Raw genomic sequence first — 20,708 nt, forward strand, 5'->3', positions numbered from 1 at the left:
TATGGAGGGTAGGGGCCAGTCCATCGATAGGAGACTAGTTATGGAGGGTAGGGGCCAGTCCATCGATAGGAGACTAGTTATGGAGGGTAGGGGTCTGATAGATCGATAGGAGACTAGTTATGGAGGGTAGGGGACAATAATGGCAGGAGGTATTGGGTAGGTTGATGAGGTGATGGTGTTATACACAGACAATGGTCTCTACACACTCATCATGCTTCACCAGGACCTCGTTTATCTTTTATCTACATCATCATCATCATCAATAAACAACCACTACGGGGTCAAAATGGGGGGAACTGAACATATCCATCCACATAAAAAAAGAGAGATAGATAGAACTACTGAGTGTACACGAGTGTACTACTGAGTGTCGACGGGTCGACTGAGTGCTACGGGCACTGAGTGCTACGGGCACTGAGTGTACTACTGCTGCTGCCGTCCGAGGAGCATTATGAATAGACAGCGTCATAGATAGAACACATTAGATTCTAATATGGTTCTTCTCTGTGAGGGACTTGGTCCAGGCTTTGGTTGCTCTCTGGATAACCCAAGCAGACCCGGGTTCAAACATCTGTGCTTTATTGAGCTTGCCTGGCACAGTGGAACCAATTACAACAGTCTCAAAAAACTCCAAACCATCTGGGTTACTCCAGCCAGGCATAAAGAAAACGGATACTAGTTTAACCCAGGTAGGTCTGAACCAGTATTGACGCCGTCACTAAGTAACACTAGCCGTCGCTGTAAACAGAGATCTTAACAAACTGGCCAAGGGAGTGGAGTGTGCTGTCCGTACAGGACTGGACTGGGGCCAGAGATAACGATATAGAAGTCTACAGGGCATGATAGAGGATGATGTCATAATAATAAGGTAGAAAAATACAAATAAAAGCACAAAAAAAAAAGATAAGTAAAAACCCAAAAGAAAAATGTAACCACAAACAAAAAATGTAGTCTTTGGTGTTCCCTCAGTCAAACAGAGAGAGAAATGTAGTCTTTGGTGTTCCCTCAGTCAAACAGAGAGAGAAATGTTTTGCATAAAGCAGGGGGGGCTGGTAGCTCTCCTCTGATCCGAGGTCGATCTCAAACCAACCCCCCCCCAACCAACCAACCAACCAACCAACCAACCGGCGTCCAGTTCCTGAACAAAACACCAACTACTACTGGCTGATAGAGTGAACTGCACCTTGGGGAATCATAACACAAGCAACAACAATACTTTTATGGTTGAAACTAAACTAGAATGAAAATGGAACAGGTTTTTCAGTCAGCGTGCTGTTTGATTGATCCATAGGCTATAGAAGAGAAGAGCACTACACCAGTCTCATTGTGACATTAAAAAGACACCTCAATAAGAAGTAGGTATTTTCAGATTTTCCTTGCATGGGGTGAGTGGGCTATTAAACTTAGGCCAATAGGAGGAGGAGGGAGGGGTTGGTTCGTCTAGTGTGGAGAGTCTACAGCAGGGATGGCCAACTTTCATGGGGCTGAAGTGGCTCGAGGGTCAGCGTACCCATCATGCAGGGCTGAAGTGGCTCGAGGGTCAGCGTACCCATCATGCAGGGCTGAAGTGGCTCGAGGGTCAGCGTACCCATCATGCAGGGCTGAAGAGGCTCAGCGTACCCATCATGCAGGGCTGAAGTGGCTCGAGGGTCGAGGCTCAGCGTACCCATCATGCAGGGCTGAAGTGGCTCGAGGGTCGAGGCTCAGCGTACCCATCATGCAGGGCTGAAGAGGCTCAGCGTACCCATCATGCAGGGCTGAAGAGGCTCAGCGTACCCATCATGCAGGGCTGAAGTGGCTCGAGGGTCGAGGCTCAGCGTACCCATCATGCAGGGCTGAAGTGGCTCGAGGGTCGAGGCTCAGCGTACCCATCATGCAGGGCTGAAGAGGCTCAGCGTACCCATCATGCAGGGCTGAAGTGGCTCGAGGCTCAGCGTACCCATCATGCAGGGCTGAAGAGGCTCAGCGTACCCATCATGCAGGGCTGAAGAGGCTCAGCGTACCCATCATGCAGGGCTGAAGAGGCTCAGCGTACCCATCATGCAGGGCTGAAGAGGCTCGAGGGACAGCGTACCCACACAAGATTCTCTAACAAATTTCCTGCAATTCTACACGTTTTTAGGGTGGGGAGAAATGTTTGCAGTCTTTAATATATCTGAATGAGAGTGACTAACAAAATCACTGGGTTAACCATGCCTGCTCTACAGACATTTACTAGTCAAACCATTCCAGGCTTAGTCCATCAAAAATATCTACTTAGTCCATCAAAAATACCTACTTAGTCCATCAAAAATACCTACTTAGGTCAGCAAAAAATACAGTCATTTATGAATATTTTTCTATTATTCAGCAAAAGTATTGAACATAGACTTTAAAGGGAAGGGAACTTCTATTCAACTCTATGGACTCAATATTACAGCGTTGTCAATACTTTTAATAGTTTCCTATTTTTTCTGGATGCCCTAATGCAGTTGGTTCCCAACCAGGGGTACTAGGACCCCTGGGGGTATTTGGCCTACCCACAGGGGGTACTGGAGAAGACTCATGAGACCATAGGACTACTGGTAAAATCCACACGATGGGGTACTTCAAGGGGTACTCCAGGCAGAGCAAAATTCACTTGGTGGTACAGTGACCTAAAAAGTTTGGGAACCACTGGCCTAAAAGGTCTAGACATCACCAGCTATCACCACTGTAAATGACCAATACAGACAGTCTCCTCGTGGCCCCGCTAAAGTAACACCATCACCTCTTGGGGACGGCCTAGGGAGTGTGGGGCTACTGTGGGCTCGTGTTTTGCAGGACAGAGACAGGAAGTTATATTTATGTGGTTGAATGAGTGTTTGAGAGAAAGTGACATGTTCTATAAGGACTGGTCTTTCTGCAGGGCGGAGATGTGGAGGGGGGTCTATAAGGACCGGTCTTTCTGCAGGGCTGAGATGTGGAGAGGTCTATAAGGACTGGTCTTTCTGCAGGGCTGAGATGTGGAGGGGTCTATAAGGACTGGTCTGTCTGCAGGGCTGAGATGTGGAGGGGTCTATAATGTGGAGAGGTCTATAAGGACTGGTCTTTCTGCAGGGCTGAGATGTGGAGGGGTCTATAAGGACTGGTCTTTCTGCAGGGCTGAGATGTGGAGGGGTCTATAAGGACTGGTCTGTCTGCAGGGCTGAGATGTGGAGGGGTCTATAATGTGGAGAGGTCTATAAGGACTGGTCTTTCTGCAGGGCTGAGATGTGGAGAGGTGGAGGTGCTCGTCCACTCCACTCCCTCAGCTGTCCATCCTTGAAGATGAGGTTGAGAGCGGGCAGCGGAACACCAGACTCGGCCGGGGGCTGGCTGAGAGGACCGGATACTCCACTGTCAGGGTCGGGCTGACCCTGGCTGCCATCCTATAGGACACACAGGTCAGGGGTCAAAGGTCAGTTGTGTATAACACAGTACATTAGGCACCAAAAGGAAGAAAACGGAATATAACTGGGCAGGAATTGTCCAATAAGAAATACCTGGAATTGTCCAATACGAAATGCTAATGTACATTTTACATTGCAAAACATTTAAAAACGTTTTCTGTTGTGTGCCCTTATGAACACGACTCAGGTACTTTCATGTAGTATGTTACTAGTACTAATGAGCCAGATCTTTCATGTAGTATTTCACTAGTACTAATGAGCCAGATCTTTCATGTAGTATTTCACTAGAACTAATGAGCCAGATCTTTCATGTAGTATTTCACTAGAACTAATGAGCCAGATCTTTCATGTAGTATTTCACTAGTACTAATGAGCCAGATCTTTCATGTAGTATGTTACTAGTACTAATGAGCCAGCTCTTTCATGTAGTATTTCACTAGTATGTTGTTTTTGCCATCATTGTCCATGCTAGCTGGGCTAACAACAAATGTAGAACTACTGATGCTAGCATTGGATGTGCTCGTGGAAGCAGAACAACTTGTGTCGTCGACACGTGCAGGTGTAGTGTAGTACTGCTGGTAGTAGCAGGTGTAGTACTGCTGGTAGTAGCAGGTGTAGTACTGCTGGTAGTAGCAGGTGTAGTACTGCTGGTAGTAGCAGGTGTAGTACTGCTGGTAGTAGCAGGTGTAGTACTGCTGGTAGTAGCAGGTGTAGTACTGCTGGTAGTAGCAGTACTACCAGGAATACCTGATGGGAAAACCTGATGTATACGGATATTTGTAAATGGATAATTGTATATTGATACTTTATATGGATATTTTTATATGATATATGGATATTTGTATATTGATATATGGATATTGATATATGGATATTTGTATATGGATATAGATATTGATAAATGGATATTTGTAAATTGATACATGGAAATTTAAATATTGATAATTGTATATTGATACTTTATATGGATATTTTTATATGATATATGGATATTTGTATATTGATATATGGATATTTGTATATTGATATATGTATATTGATATATGTATATTTGTATATGGATATAGATATATTGATATTTGTACATGGACATTTGTATATTGATTTATGGAAATGTGTATATGGATATACGGATATTTGTATATTGATATTTGTATATGGAAAAACTGATATTTGTATATGGATATATGTATATGGATACGGATATGTATATTTGCATATGGATATTGATATTTGTATATTGATATATGGATATACGTATACATGTATATTTGTATATGATATATGTATATGGATATATGTATATTGATATATGTATATTTGTATATTGCCATTGATATGTATATTTGTATATTGAGATATATATATATATATATATATATTTGGGTATTTGTATATGGATATATGTATATTGATATATGTATATTGATATATGTATACGGATATATGTATACGGATACTGATACATGGATATTTGTATATTGATACATGGATATTTGTATATTGATATATGTATACTGATACAAGGATATTTGTATATGGATACATGGATATTTGTATATTGATACATGGATATTTGTATATTGATACATGGATATTTGTATATTGATACATGGATATTTGTATATTGATACATGGATATTTGTATATGTATACTTGTATATGGATATTTATACTTGTATATGTATATCGATATATGGATATTTGTATATTGATATATGTATATTGATATATTGATATGGATATATAGATATTGATACATGTATATTGATACATGTATATTGATATATGGATATACGTATATTTGTATATGATATATGAGTATTTGTATATGGATTTTTGTATATTGATATATGTATACTGATACATGGATATTTGTATATTGATACATGGATATTTGTATATTGATACATGGATATTTGTATATTGATACATGGATATTTGTATATTGATACATGGATATTTGTATATTGATATATGTATACTTGTATATGGATATTTATATATGGATTTTTTTATATTGATATATGTATATGGATATATGTATATGGATATTGATATTTGTATATTGATATATGGATATACGTATATATGTATATTTGTATATGATATATGGATATATGTATATTGATATGTATATTTGTATATTGATATATGTATATTGATATATAGATATATGTATATGGATATATGTATATTGATATATGTATACTGATATATGGATATGGATACTGATACATGGATATTTGTATATTGATACATGGATATATGTATATTGATATATGGATATTTGTATATGTATACCTGTATATGGATCTATGGATATTTCTATATGGATATTTGTATATTGATATTTTTATATTTGTATATGGATACATGTATATTGTTATATGTATATTGATATGTATATTTGTATATGTATATTTGTATATGTATATATGGATATTTGTATATTGATATATGTATATTTGTATATTGATATTTGTATATTGATATATGGATATAGATATATGGATATTTGTATATGAATATTTCTATATAGATATATGTATATTGATATATGGATATATGTATATAGATATTTGTATATAGATATTTGTATATTGATATATGGATATATGTATATAGATATATGGATATTTGTATATGGATATTTCTATATAGATATATGTATATTGATATATGGATATTTTTATATAGATATTTGTATATTTGTATATAGATATTTGTATATTGATATATTGATATATAGATATTTGTATATTGATATATTGATATATGGATATTTGTATATTTGTATATTGATATATGTATATTTGTATATTGATATATGTATATTGATGTATATTGATGTATATTTGTATATTGATATATGTATATTGATATATGTATATTGATATATGTATATTTGTATATTGATATTTGTATATGGATATTTGTATATGGATATATGGATATTTGTATATGGATATCTGGATATTTGTATATGGATATCTGGATATTTGTATATTGATATATGGATATATGTATATTGATATGGATATTTGTATATTGATATATGGATATTGATATATGTATATTGATATATGTATATTTGTATATTGATACATGGATATTTGTATATTGATACATGGATATTTGTATATGTATACTTGTATATGGATATTTATACTTGTATATGTATATTGATATATGGATATTTGTATATTGATATATGTATATTGATATATTGATATGGATATATAGATATTGATATTTGTATATTGATATATGGATATACGTATATTTGTATATGATATATGAGTATTTGTATATGGATTTTTGTATATTGATATATGTATACTGATACATGGATATTTGTATACTGATACATGGATATTTGTATACTGATACATGGATATTTGTATATTGATACATGGATATTTGTATATTGATACATGGATATTTGTATATTGATACATGATATTTGTATATTGATACATGGATATTTGTATATTGATACATGGATATTTGTATACTGATACATGGATATTTGTATATTGATATATGTATACTTGTATATGGATATTTATATATGGATTTTTTTATATTGATATATGTATATGGATATATGTATATGGATATTGATATTTGTATATTGATATATGGATATACGTATATATGTATATTTGTATATGATATATGGATATATGTATATTGATATGTATATTTGTATATTGATATATGTATATTGATATATAGATATATGTATATGGATATATGTATATTGATATATGTATACTGATATATGGATATGGATACTGATACATGGATATTTGTATATTGATACATGGATATATGTATATTGATATATGGATATTTGTATATGTATACCTGTATATGGATCTATGGATATTTCTATATGGATATTTGTATATTGATATTTGTATATTTGTATATGGATACATGTATATTGTTATATGTATATTGATATGTATATTTGTATATGTATATTTGTATATGTATATATGGATATTTGTATATTGATATATGTATATTTGTATATTGATATTTGTATATTGATATATGGATATAGATATATGGATATTTGTATATGGATATTTCTATATAGATATATGTATATTGATATATGGATATAGATATTTGTATATTTGTATATAGATATTTGTATATTGATATATGGATATATGTATATAGATATATGGATATTTGTATATGGATATTTCTATATAGATATATGTATATTGATATATGGATATATGTATATAGATATTTGTATATTTGTATATAGATATTTGTATATTGATATATTGATATATGGATATTTGTATATTGATATATGTATATTGATATATGTATATTTGTATATTGATATATGTATATTTGTATATTGATATATGTATATTGATATATGTATATTTGTATATTGATATATGTATATTGATATATGTATATTTGTATATTGATATTTGTATATGGATATTTGTATATGGATATATGGATATTTGTATATGGATATATTGATATTTGTATATGGATATCTGGATATTTGTATATTGATATATGGATATATGTATATTGATATGGATATTTGTATATTGTTATATGGATATTGATATATGTATATTGATATATGTATATTTGTATATTGATATATGGATATTTGTATATTGATATATGGATATTTGTATATTGATATATGTATATTGATATATGTATATTTGTATATGGATATTTGTATATGGATATTTGTATACTGATATATGTATATTTGTATATTGATATATGTACATTGATATATGTATATTGATATATGTATATTTGTATATTGATATATGGATATTTGTATATGGATATATGTATATTGATATATGGATATTTGTATATGGATATATGTATATTGATATATGTATATTTGTATATTGATATATGTATATTTGTATATGGATATTTGTATATGGATATTTGTATACTGATATATGTATATTTGTATATTGATATATGTATATATGTATATTGATATATGTATATTGATATATGGATATTTGTATATGGATATATGGATATTTGTATATGGATATATGGATATTTGTATATGGATATATGGATATTTGTATATGGATATGGATATTTGTATATTGATATATGTATATTGATATATGTATATTTGTATATTGATATATGGATATTTGTATATTGATATATGGATATTTGTATATGGATATCTGCGCATCACTTGTTTTGATGATGAAAGTTATAAGGATGATGTAATTATCATTCATGTTGCTGTTGTCTGGTTTATTGTTGCAGTCTTAATGTCCTCAGTATGACCTCATTTCTTTCTCTATTTTATTTGACTCTATGTTCTGCTGAGTTATGTGTCTGATTCCTAAAGAGGACGCTTCTCTCATGGTCATGCCATAGGTTTATAGGGGATCTGGCTGGGCGCTTGAGGGGTGGCAGCATGGAAACAGGTTTATGAGACTGGACCACTTTCAGTGTTCAGATTGGTCCAGTCTCATAATGCCACTTTCAGTGTTCTGTTCTGATTGGCATTATGAGACTGGTCCACTTTCAGTGTTCTGTTCTGATTGGCTGGTTTGATTTGAGCGCTCTTTAAGTGGCAGAGAGGTGTAATACAATAGAAAGCAGCTCTTACCTGGAATGACTGAACAAAACTCAGAACATTTAATGATAGTTTCCGGCTGGAATGAAGTAAGTCTTGAAGGCTGAAACAACAAAGAATGACACCTTCATCCTTATTTTAAGTTGACATTTTTTAAGATTGAAAAAAAATAAAAAATAACAAAAAATAAACTCTAGTCTTTTTCCATTTCCCAACCAGGACATAAAAAACAGGCACTTTATGTTGTTCTTCCAGTACCTGTCTTTGCTACAGAGGCCGTGCGAGGCGATCTTTCTGCATATTTTGCGGTTCAGCTCGGAGCTGAAGAGGGGCATCCCAAAGCACAGCTCTAGAGGGACCCACTCATCTTCTGTCAACGGCACTGCAGGGTGGGTACATAACATCAAACAGGGACACTGCAAGGAGGTACTTAACATAGCATCATCAAACGGGGACAAGAAGAGAGATAAGTCACGGAACGTGAGAGTATAAGAATAGAATAGAATATAACCAAGGATGGAAATCTCAGTGACACAGACGAGGTCTCACAACATACACATTAACAATATATACTGTACACTGAGTGGACAAAACATCAGGAACACCTGCTCTTTCCATGACATAGACTGACCAGGTGATTCCAGGTGAAAGCTATGATCCCTGATTGATGTCACTTGTTAAATCCACTTGAAATCAGTGTAGATGAAAGGGAGGAGACAGGTTAAAGAAGGATATTTAAGCCTTGAGACAATTGAGACACGGATTGTGTATGTGTGCCATTCAGACGGTGAATTGGCAAGACAAAATATTAAAGTGTCTTTGAACGGGGTATGGTAGTAGGTGCCAGGCGCACCGGTTTGTGTCAAGAACTGCAACGATGCTGAGGTTTTTCACGTTCAACAGTTTCCCGTGTGTATCAAGAATGGTCCACCACCCAAAGGACATCCAGTCAACTTGACACAACTGTGGGAAGCATTGGAGTCAACATGGGCCAGCGTCCCTGCTTCCGATACCCCAGCCTCCCTGCTTCCGATACCCCAGCCTCCCTGCTTCCGATACCCCAGCCTCCCTGCTTCCGATACCCCAGCCTCCCTGCTTCCGATACCCCAGCCTCCCTGCTTCCGATACCCCAGCGTCCCTGCTTCCGATACCCCAGCCTCCCTGCTTCCGATACCCCAGCGTCCCAGCTTCCGATACCCCAGCGTCCCAGCTTCCGATACCCCAGCCTCCCAGCTTCCGATACCCCAGCCTCCCAGCTTCCGATACCCCAGCCTCCCAGCTTCCGATACCCCAGCCTCCCTGCTTCCGATACCCCAGCCTCCCTGCTTCCGATACCCCAGCCTCCCTGCTTCCGATACCCCAGCCTCCCTGCTTCCGATACCCCAGCGTCCCTGCTTCCGATACCCCAGCGTCCCTGCTTCCGATACCCCAGCGTCCCTGCTTCCGATACCCCAGCGTTCCTGTGCAACTCTTTCAAAACCTTATTGAGTCCATTCCCAGATGAATTGAGGCTGTTCTGATGGAAAAAGAGGGTGCAACTCATTATTAGGTGTTCCTAATGTTGTGTACACTCAGTGTATACCTGTTAGAAACTGAGGAACAGATAAGGGGAAAGGGGGGGGGGGGGGGGGTGAAACTCATTATTAGGAAGGTGTTCCTAATGTTGTGTATATCAAGTCAATGTTGGCTAAAACTCCAGTTCCCAGGTTGTTAAGATAAGAGTTTGGTATTGCTTGTCCGATTTAAAAGCCTCTTCCAAAGAGATGAATAGTCACTATTGTATTCTAAGTGGTATACTAGTAGTATGAACATTGGAACATAGCCAGTTTGAGTAGCCCCACTGTACTGTCCCCTTCTGCTGCTTGCTTTCCTTCTCCAAATGTAGTGCACTACATAGGGAATAGGGTGCTATTTCAGATTGCCCGCAAGTTTGAGTAGACTGTACTATACCTTCTGCTGCTTGCTTTCCTCCATTGTTGTCCTCTGTGACCAGCTCAAAGGACTCCGTGCTGCTGTTGGCCTCCAATCCACCACCCAGATGACTGTCTCCTGTACAGACAGGACAAGTTACCCACCACCCAGTTGCCTAGTTAAATAAGGATTAAAAACCCAGTTGGCACTCTGGACAGCACTGCGGTTGAGGGCGGTGCAGTTGCCGTACCAGGCGGTGATACAGCCCGAAGGGATGCTCTCAATGGTGCATCTGTAAAAGTTTGTGAGGGTCTTTGGGGCCAAGAGTAATTTTTTCAGCCTCCTGAGGTTGAAGAGGTGCTGTTGCGCCATCTTCACCACGCTGTCTCTGCGTGGGTGGACCATTTCAGATTGTCAGTGACGTCGAGGAACTTTAAGCTTTTTACCTTCTCCATGAAGTCTAGGACCCAGTTGCATAGGGCGGGGTTCAGACACAAATGATGAGTTTGGAGGGTACTATGGTGTTGAAGGCTGAGCTGTTGGCAATGAACAGCATTCTTACATAGGTATTCCTCTTGTCCAGATGGGACAGGGCAGTGTCATGGCGATTGCATCATCTATGGACCTATTGAGGCAGTATGCAAATTGAAATTGGGTCTAGGGTGTCAGGTAACGTGGAGGTGATATGATCCTCAAATAGTCTCTCAAAGCACTTCATGGTGACTGAAGTGAGTGCTGCTGGACGATAGTCATTTAGTTCAGTTACTTTTGCTTTCTTGGGTAGAGGAACAATGGTGGCCATCTTGAAGCATATGGGGACAACAGACTGGGATAGGGAGAGATTGAATATGTCCGTAAACACTCCAGCCAGCTGGTCTGCGCATGCTCTGAGGACGCAGCTAGGGATGCTGTCTGGGCCGGTAGCCTTTACGAGGGTTAACAGGCTTAAATGTTTTACTCAAGTCGACCGCGGAGAACAGGAGCCCACAGTCCTTGGGAGCGGGCCGCATCGATGGCACCGTTGATGGCACTGTGTTATCCTTAAAGAGGACGAAGAAAGTGTTTAGCTTGTCTGGGAATAAGACATCCTTGTCTGCGACGTGGCTGGTTTTCCCTGTAATCAGTGATTGTCTGTAGACCCTGCCACATTCAGTTGAAGTCGGAAGTTTACATACACTTAGGTTGGAGTCATTAAAACTCGTTTTTCAACCACTCCACAAATTTCTTGTTAGCAAACTATAGTTTTGGCAAGTCGGTTAGGACATCTACTTTGTGCATGACACGAGTCACTTTTCCAACAATTGTTTACAGACAGATTATTTCACTTATAATTCACTGTATCACAATTCCAGTGGGTCAGAAGTTTACATACACTAAGTTGACTGTGCCTTTAAACAGCTTGGAAAATTCCAGAAAATGATGTAATGGCTTTAGAAGCTTCTGATAGGCTAATTGACATAATTTGAGTCAATTGGAGGTGTACCTGTGGATGTATTTCAAGGCCTACCTTCAAACTCAGTGCCTCTTTGCTTGACATCATGGGAAAATCAAAAGAAATCAGCCAAGACCTCAGAAAAACAATTGTAGACCTCCGCAAGTCTGGTTCATCCTTGGGAGCAATTTCCAAACGCCTGAAGGTACCCCGATTATCTGTACAAACAATAGTACGCAAGTATAAACACCATGAGACCACGCAGCCATCATACCGCTCAGGAAGGAGACGCTTCTAGAGATGAACGTACTTTGTTGCGAAAAGTGCAAATCAATCCCAGAACAACAGCAAAGAACCTTGTGAAGATGCTGGAGGAAACAGGTACAAAAGTATCTATATCCACAGTAAAACGAGACCTATATCGACATAATCTAAAAGGCCACTCAGCAAGGAAGAAGCCACTGCTCCAAAACCGCCATAGAAAAGTCAGACTACGGTTTGCAACTGCACATGGGGACAAAGATCGTACTTTTTGGAGAAATGTCCTCTGGTCTGATGAAACAAAAATAGAACTGCTTGGCCATAATGACCATCGTTATGTTTGGAGGAAAAAGGGGGAGGCTTGCAAGCCGAAGAACACCATCCCAACCATGGAGTACGGGGGTGGCAGCATCATGTTGTGGGGGTGTTGCAGGGAGGGACTGGTGCACTTCACAAAATAGATGGCATCATGAGGTAGGAAAATTGTGTGGATATATTGAAGCAACATCTCAAGACATCAGTCAGGAAGTTAAAGCTTGGTCTTCCAAATGAACATTGACCCCAAGCATAGTTCCAAAGTTGTGACAAAATGGCTTAAAGACAATAAAGTCAAGGTATTGGAGTGGCCATCACAAACCCTGACCTCAATCCTATAGAACATTTGTGGGCAGAACTGAAAAAGCGTGTGCGAGCAAGGAGGCCTACAAACCTGACTCAGTTACACCAGCTCTGTCAGGAGGAATGGGCCAAAATTCACCCAACTTATTGTGGGAAGCTTGTGGAAGGCTACCCGAAATGTTTGACCCAAGTTAAACAATTTAAAGGCAGTGCTACCAATTAGTAATTGAGTGTATGTAGACATCTGACCCACTGGGAATGTGATGAAAGAAATAAAAGCTGAAATAAATCATTCTCTCTACTATTATTCTGACATTTCACAGTCTTAAAATAAAGTGGTGATCCTAACTGACCTAAGACAGGGAATTCTTACTAGGATTAAATGTCCGGAATTGTGAAGAACTGAGTTTAAATGTATTTGGCTAAGGTGTATGTAAACTTCCGACTTCAACTGTACATCTCGTGTCTGAGCTGTTAATTGCAACTACACTTTGTCTCTATACTGACGTTTTGCTTGTTTGATTGCCTTACGGAGGGCATAACTGCACTGTTTGTATTCAACTATATTCCCAGTCACCTTGCCATGGTTAAATGCGGTGGTGGCTTATGCTTATAGTTTGCACAAAGTCCAGGGTAGTTCCTTAAGTGCCGTCGTGGTATCGGTTTGAGGGGGAATTTACACGGCTGTGACTATAACCGAAGATAATTCTCTTGGGAGGTAATACGATCGGCATTTGATTGTAATGTATTCTAGGTCGGGTGAACAAAAGGACTTGAGTTTCTGTACGTTACCAACATCAGCTTTCTTCTTCCCGGAGAGGTCTTTTTTTCCTGTCTGCGTGGTGTACTGAACTCAGCTGGCTGATTGGACGGGGACAGTATATCCGGAGAGAGCCATGATTCCGTGAAACAGAGTATGCTACAATCCATGATGTCTCTCTGGAAGGAGATCCTCGCCCTGAGCTCGTCTACTTTACTGTCCAAGGACTGAACATTAGTGAGTAATATACTCGGTAGCGGTGGATGGTGTGCACGCCTAGAAGTCCACTCTGAATACCTCATATTGGAGCAGCCTCTGGGATAAGTTCAATTGCCCTGGGGGGTACGAACAAAGGACCCAGTTTGGGAAAGTCATATTTCTGGTCGTAATGCTAGTGGTTTACCGCCGCTCTGATATCCAAAAGTTCTTCCCGGCCGTATGTAATAACACAAAAAACGTTCTGGGCTAATAATGTAGGAAATAACACAAAAAACTATATATTGCTTTGGTGCCTGCCATGTCTGTCGGCACTATCTTCACTCATTATATACTCAGTGGACAGTTTATTAGGTACACCACCCTGTTCACAAAAATGGTTTGCTCCTACAGACAGTGAGTCACATGGCCTTGGATTGCTATATAAAGCAGGCAGAGCGGCATTGAGGCATTCAGTTACTGTTCGATAGAACGTCAGAATGGGCAAAACTAGTGACCGAAGCAACTTTGAGCGTGGTAGGTATGATTGTTGGTGCCACGGCCCTTGCAACGCAAGGGGAAACCCTACTTCAAGTCTCAGAGCGAGTGACGTCACTGATTGAAACGCTATTAGCGCGCACCACCGCTAACTAACTAGCCATTTCACATCGGTTACAGTAGGTATGATTGTTGGTGCCAGGCGCGCCGGTTCCAGTATCTCAGAAATGGCCGCCCTCCGGGGCTTTTCACACACGATAGTGTCTTGGGTTCACAGAGACAAACAAAAAACACCCAGTCAGCGGCAGTCATGTGGGCAAAAACAGCTTGTTGATGAGAGAGGTCGAAGAAGAATGGCAAGGTTTGTGCATGCTAACAGGCGGGCCACAAACAGGCATGTAACGGCGCAGTACAGTCCTTGTCAAGGACGGGCTATTGCAGCAGACGACAACACCGGGTACAACTCCTATCAGCTAAAAACAAGAAGAAGCGGCTCCAGTGGGCACGCGATCACCAACACTGGACAATTTAGGGGTGGATAAACATCCCTAGATACCAATATTGAGTAACAGTTCCATTCCCCGAATAATTCAGGATGTTCTGTGCGCAAAGACGGGACCGACCCGGTACCTAATAAACTGAACATGGAGTATAGGTTCTATATCTATGGTACCCTGTTCTAGACAGTATAGGTTCTATATCTATGGTCCTCTGTTCTAGACAGTAAAGGCTTTGAGACTTTAGATTCTTCAAAGTAGCCACCCTTTGCCTTGATGACAGCTTTGCACACTCTTGGCATTCTCTCAACCAGCTTCATGAGGAATGCATTTCCAACGGTCTTGAAGGAGTTCCCACATATGCTGAGCACTTGTTAGCTGCTTTTCCTTCACTCTGCGGTCCAACTCATCCCAAACCATCTCAAATCAGGTGATTGTGGGGGCCAGGTCATCTGATGCAGCACTCCATCACTCTCCTTCTTGGTCAAATAGCCCTTACACAGCCTGGAGGTGTGTTGGGTCATTGTCCTGTTGAAAAACAAATGATAGACCCACTAAGCACAAATCAGATGGGATGGCGTATCGCTGCAGAATGCTGTGGTAGCCATGCTGGTTAAGTGTGCCTTGAATTCTAAATTAATCACTGACAGTGTCACCAGCAAAACACCTCCACACCTATCACACCTCTTCCTCCATGCTTCACTGTGGGTACCACACATGCAGAGATCATCCGTTCACCTATTCTGCATCTCACAAAGACACGGTGGTTGGAACCAAAAATCTCACATTTGGGCTCATCAGACCAAAGGACAGATTTCCACCGGTGTAATGTCCATTGCTCTTGTTTCTTGTCCCAAGCAAGTCTCTTCTTATTATTGGTGTCCTTTAGTAGTGGTTTCTTTGCAGCAATTCGACCATGAAGGCCTAATTATTTGTTACTTTTAATTTACATTTTTTATTTACTTTTTTAACTTCTTAAAGCGTTGTTGGTTAAGGGCTTGTAAGTAAGCATTTCACTGTAAGGTCTACAACTGTTGTATTCAGCATTTCACTGTAAGGTCTACAACTGTTGTATTTGGCGCATGTGACAAATAAAATGTTATTTGATTTGATTCATGCAGTCTCCTCTGAACAGTTGGTGTTGAGATGTCTGCTACTTGAACTCTGTGAAGCGTTTATTTGGGCTTCAATTTCTGAGGCTGGTAACTGTAATGAACTGATCCTCTGCAGCAGAGGTAACTCTGGGTCTTCCTTTCCTGTGGCTGTCCTCACGAGAGCCAGTTTCATCATAGTGCTTGATGGTTTTTGCGACTGCACTTGAAGAAACTTTCAAAGTTCATGACATTTTCTGGATTGACTGCCCTTCATGTCTTAAAGTAATGATGAACTGTTGTTTCTCTTTGATTATTTGAGCTATTCTTGCCATAATATGGACTTGGTCTTTCACCAAATATGGCTATCTTCTGTATACCACCCTTACCTCGTCACAACTGATTGGCTCAAACACATTAAGATGGAAAGAAATTCCAGAAATGTACTTTTAACAAGGCACACCTGTTAATTTAAACGCATTCCAGGTGACTACTTCGTGAAGTTGGTTGAGAGAATGCTAAGAGTGTGCAAAGCTGTCATCAAGGCAAAGGGTGGCTAATCTCAAATATATCATATATTTTGATTTGTTAACCTCTATGGGCTAGGTGGGACGCTTGCGTCCCACCTACTCAACAGCCAGTGTAATCCCGTGGCGCGATATTCAAATACCTCAAAAATGCAAATACTTCAATTTTTCAAACATATGACTATTTTACACCATTTTAAAGACAAGACTCTCGTTAATCTAACCACACTGTCCGATTTCAAAAAGGCTTTACAACGAAAGCAAAACATTAGATTATGTCAGCAGAGTACCCAGCCAGAAATAATCAGACACCCATTTTTCAAGCTAGCATAAAATGTCACATCAACCCAAACCACAGCTAAATGCAGCACTAACCTTTGATGATCTTCATCAGATGACAACCCTAGGACATTATGTTATACAATACATGCATGTGTTGTTCAATCAAGTTCATATTTATATCAAAAACCAGCTTTTTACATTAGCATGTGACTAGCATGTGACTAGCATTCCGACCGAACATTGCCGGTGAATTTACTAAATTACTCACGATAAACGTTCACAAAAAACATAACAATTATTTTAAGAATTATAGATACAGAACTCCTCTATGCACTCGATATGTCCGATTTTAAAATAGCTTTTCGGTGAAAGCACATTTTGCAATATTCTAAGTAGATAGCCCGGCATCACAGGGCTAGCTATTTAGACACCCAGCAAGTTTAGCACTCACCAAAGTCAGATTTACTATAAGAAAAATGTTATTACCTTTGCTTTTCTTCGTCAGAATGCACTCCCAGGACTTCTACTTCAATAACAAATGTTGGTTTGGTCCCAAATAATCCATTCTTATATCCAAATAGCGGCGTTTTGTTCGTGCGTTCAAGACACTATCCGAAAGTGTAAATAAGGGTGACGAGCATGGCGCATTTCGTGACAAAAAATGTATAAATATTCCATTACCGTACTTCGATGCATGTCAACCGCTGTTAAAAATAAATTTTTATGCCATTTTTCTCGTAAAAAAGCGATAATATTCCGACCGGGAAAGCGTGTATACGTACAAAGAGAGAGAAAATAAAAGCATCTCGTGCCCTCGTGCAACATCTCGTGCCCTCGAGTCTCAGAGTACTCTGACCAGCCACTATCCAAACGCGATAATGTGTTTCAGCCTGGGGCTGCCTCGATATCATTCAGCTTTTTCCCGGGCTCTGAGAGCCTATGGGAGCCATAGGAAGTGTCACGTTACAGCAAAGATCCTCAGTCTTCAATAAACAGAGTCAAGAAGCTCAAGGAATGGTCAGACAGGCCACTTCCTGTTCAGAATCTTCTCAGGTTTTTGCCTGCCATATGAGTTCTGTTATACTCACAGACACCATTCAAACAGTTTTAGAAACTTTAGGGTGTTTTCTATCCAAAGCCAATAATTATATGCATATTCTAGTTACTGGGCAGGAGTAGTAACCAGATTAAATCGGGTACGTTTTTTATCCGGCCGTGTCAATACTGCCCCCTAGCCCTAACAGGTTAACACTTTTTTGGTTACTATATGATTCCATATGTGTTATTTTATAGTTTATGTCTTGACTATTATTCTACAATGTAGAAAATGGTTTTAAAAAATAAAGAAAAACCCTTGAATGAGTAGGTGTGTCCAAACTTTTGACCGGTATTGTATATATATTGACTAAAGACAGGACAATTCCAATGGTTATGACGGAGACTGCAGTCATTTGGTTGGCCAATTACCGTCATCCAAAATTCTATGACCGTCACAACCCTAATCCCAACCCTCCACTCACCCCTGCCGTCGGAGCTCTCGCTGGGCCTCCTGCGGTGCCTGTTGTTGGGGTTGAGCATGGTGATGTAGCCACACTGGTGCTCCAGATCCACCTTCTCCCTCAGCAGCAGCAGGGCCTTGTGGACACACATGTTGGAGGAGGAGAACTCTGGGAGGAGGACGGGGCAGAAAGGGTTAAACTAGGATAACACAGAAAGATTTGTATATCAACTCTTACATGTGATACCTCTAACGTGTCAATTCTAACATGTGTCACTTCTTGTAGTCAACCAAATTGAATTGTTCACAGAGAAAGAAGAATAGGGCTTGAGAAAGCAACAGTTCAATCTGACTTGATTATCTGAAACTATCGTCAGTTCTGCAGGCTCAGATAGATAGCAGCTAAAGAACCAGCTACCTCCTTTGAGATCTTCCTGGTCAAACGGGAAGGGGACGTGAACGGTCTCTCCATGACCCTGCAGCCCATGGCCCTGTGGACCAAGACAGACTTACGTTAGATTGTGTGTGTGTGTGTGTGTGTGTGTGTGTGTGTGTGTGTGTGTGTGTGTGTGTGTGTGTGTCTTACCTGTATGAGTACAGCGGAGTGTGTGAGGGCGTCATTGAGCATGGTCAGCACGTTGGACGTGGGCACCACACCGGGGTCGTGACCCCAGGAAGTGATCAGCAACCTGTCAAAAACCTGGAACACATACAATAATCACCAGGAATCCTCACAACCAGAAAAAATGAGTTTGTCTTTCTGATGACAGGAAGTAGCTCTAAGGCCAGACAGCAAGGACCGGCGCTTCCCAGACACAGATAAAGGCTAGTCCTGAACAGACACAGATAAAGGCTAGTGCTGAACAGACACAGATAAAGGCTAGTCCTGAACAGACACAGATAAAGGCTAGTCCTGAACAGACAGAGATAAAGGCTAGTCCTGAACAGACACAGATAAAGGCTAGTCCTGAACAGACACAGATAAAGGCTAGTCCTGAACAGACACAGATAAAGGCTAGTCCTGAACAGACACAGATAAAGGCTAGTCCTGAACAGACAGAGATAAAGGCTAGTCCTGAACAGACACAGATAAAGGCTAGTCCTGAACAGACACAGATAAAGGCTAGTCCTGAACAGACACAGATAAAGGCTAGTCCTGAACAGACACAGATAAAGGCTAGTCCTGAACAGACACAGATAAAGGCTAGTCCTGAACAGACACAGATAAAGGCTAGTCCTGAACAGACAGAGATAAAGGCTAGTCCTGAACAGACACAGATAAAGGCTAGTCCTGAACAGACAGAGATAAAGGCTAGTCCTGAACAGACACAGATAAAGGCTAGTCCTGAACAGACACAGATAAAGGCTAGTCCTGAACAGACACAGATAAAGGCTAGTCCTGAACAGACACAGATAAAGGCTAGTCCTGAACAGACAGAGATAAAGGCTAGTCCTGAACAGACACAGATAAAGGCTAGTCCTGAACAGACACAGATAAAGGCTAGTCCTGAACAGACACAGATAAAGGCTAGTCCTGAACAGACACAGATAAAGGCTAGTCCTGAACAGACACAGATAAAGGCTAGTCCTGAACAGACACAGATAAAGGCTAGTCCTGAACAGACAGAGATAAAGGCTAGTCCTGAACAGACACAGATAAAGGCTAGTCCTGAACAGACACAGATAAAGGCTAGTCCTGAACAGACACAGATAAAGGCTAGTCCTGAACAGACAGAGATAAAGGCTAGTCCTGAACAGACAGAGATAAAGGCTAGTCCTGAACAGACACAGATAAAGGCTAGTCCTGAACAGACACAGATAAAGGCTAGTCCTGAACAGACACAGATAAAGGCTAGTCCTGAACAGACAGAGATAAAGGCTAGTCCTGAACAGACACAGATAAAGGCTAGTCCTGAACAGACACAGATAAAGGCTAGTCCTGAACAGACACAGATAAAGGCTAGTCCTGAACAGACACAGATAAAGGCTAGTCCTGAACAGACACAGATAAAGGCTAGTCCTGAACAGACACAGATAATGACTAGTCCTGAACTAGAACGGATGTTCAACGGAAGATCATCACTCAGTTTGATTTTTAGACC

At 39.6% G+C, this 20,708-nt stretch overlaps 1 protein-coding gene across 4 annotated transcripts in view; it reads right to left on the reverse strand.

Moving 5' to 3' along the window:
• Positions 1–419: 419 nt before the first annotated feature.
• The window catches only part of fam91a1 (family with sequence similarity 91 member A1), a 97,134-nt gene continuing 76,845 nt past the window's right edge, over positions 420–20,708 (reverse strand). For all 4 annotated transcript variants that reach the window (XM_045695088.2, XM_082961378.1, XM_082961377.1 and 1 more), the window contains 7 exons: positions 19,193–19,306; positions 19,025–19,097; positions 18,629–18,775; positions 10,987–11,085; positions 9,295–9,418; positions 9,070–9,139; positions 420–3,389 (listed from right to left, as the gene is read on the reverse strand). In XM_045695088.2, the coding sequence (XP_045551044.2) occupies positions 3,201–3,389; positions 9,070–9,139; positions 9,295–9,418; positions 10,987–11,085; positions 18,629–18,775; positions 19,025–19,097; positions 19,193–19,306 (816 nt within the window). In that variant the 3' untranslated portion in view covers positions 420–3,200. The remainder of the gene's footprint in view (positions 3,390–9,069; positions 9,140–9,294; positions 9,419–10,986; positions 11,086–18,628; positions 18,776–19,024; positions 19,098–19,192; positions 19,307–20,708) is intronic.

The sequence above is a fragment of the Salmo salar genome, chromosome 14 (assembly GCF_965601325.2).
Source record: "Salmo salar chromosome 14, fSalSal1, whole genome shotgun sequence".
In the NCBI taxonomy this organism is placed as follows: Eukaryota; Metazoa; Chordata; class Actinopteri; order Salmoniformes; family Salmonidae; genus Salmo; species Salmo salar.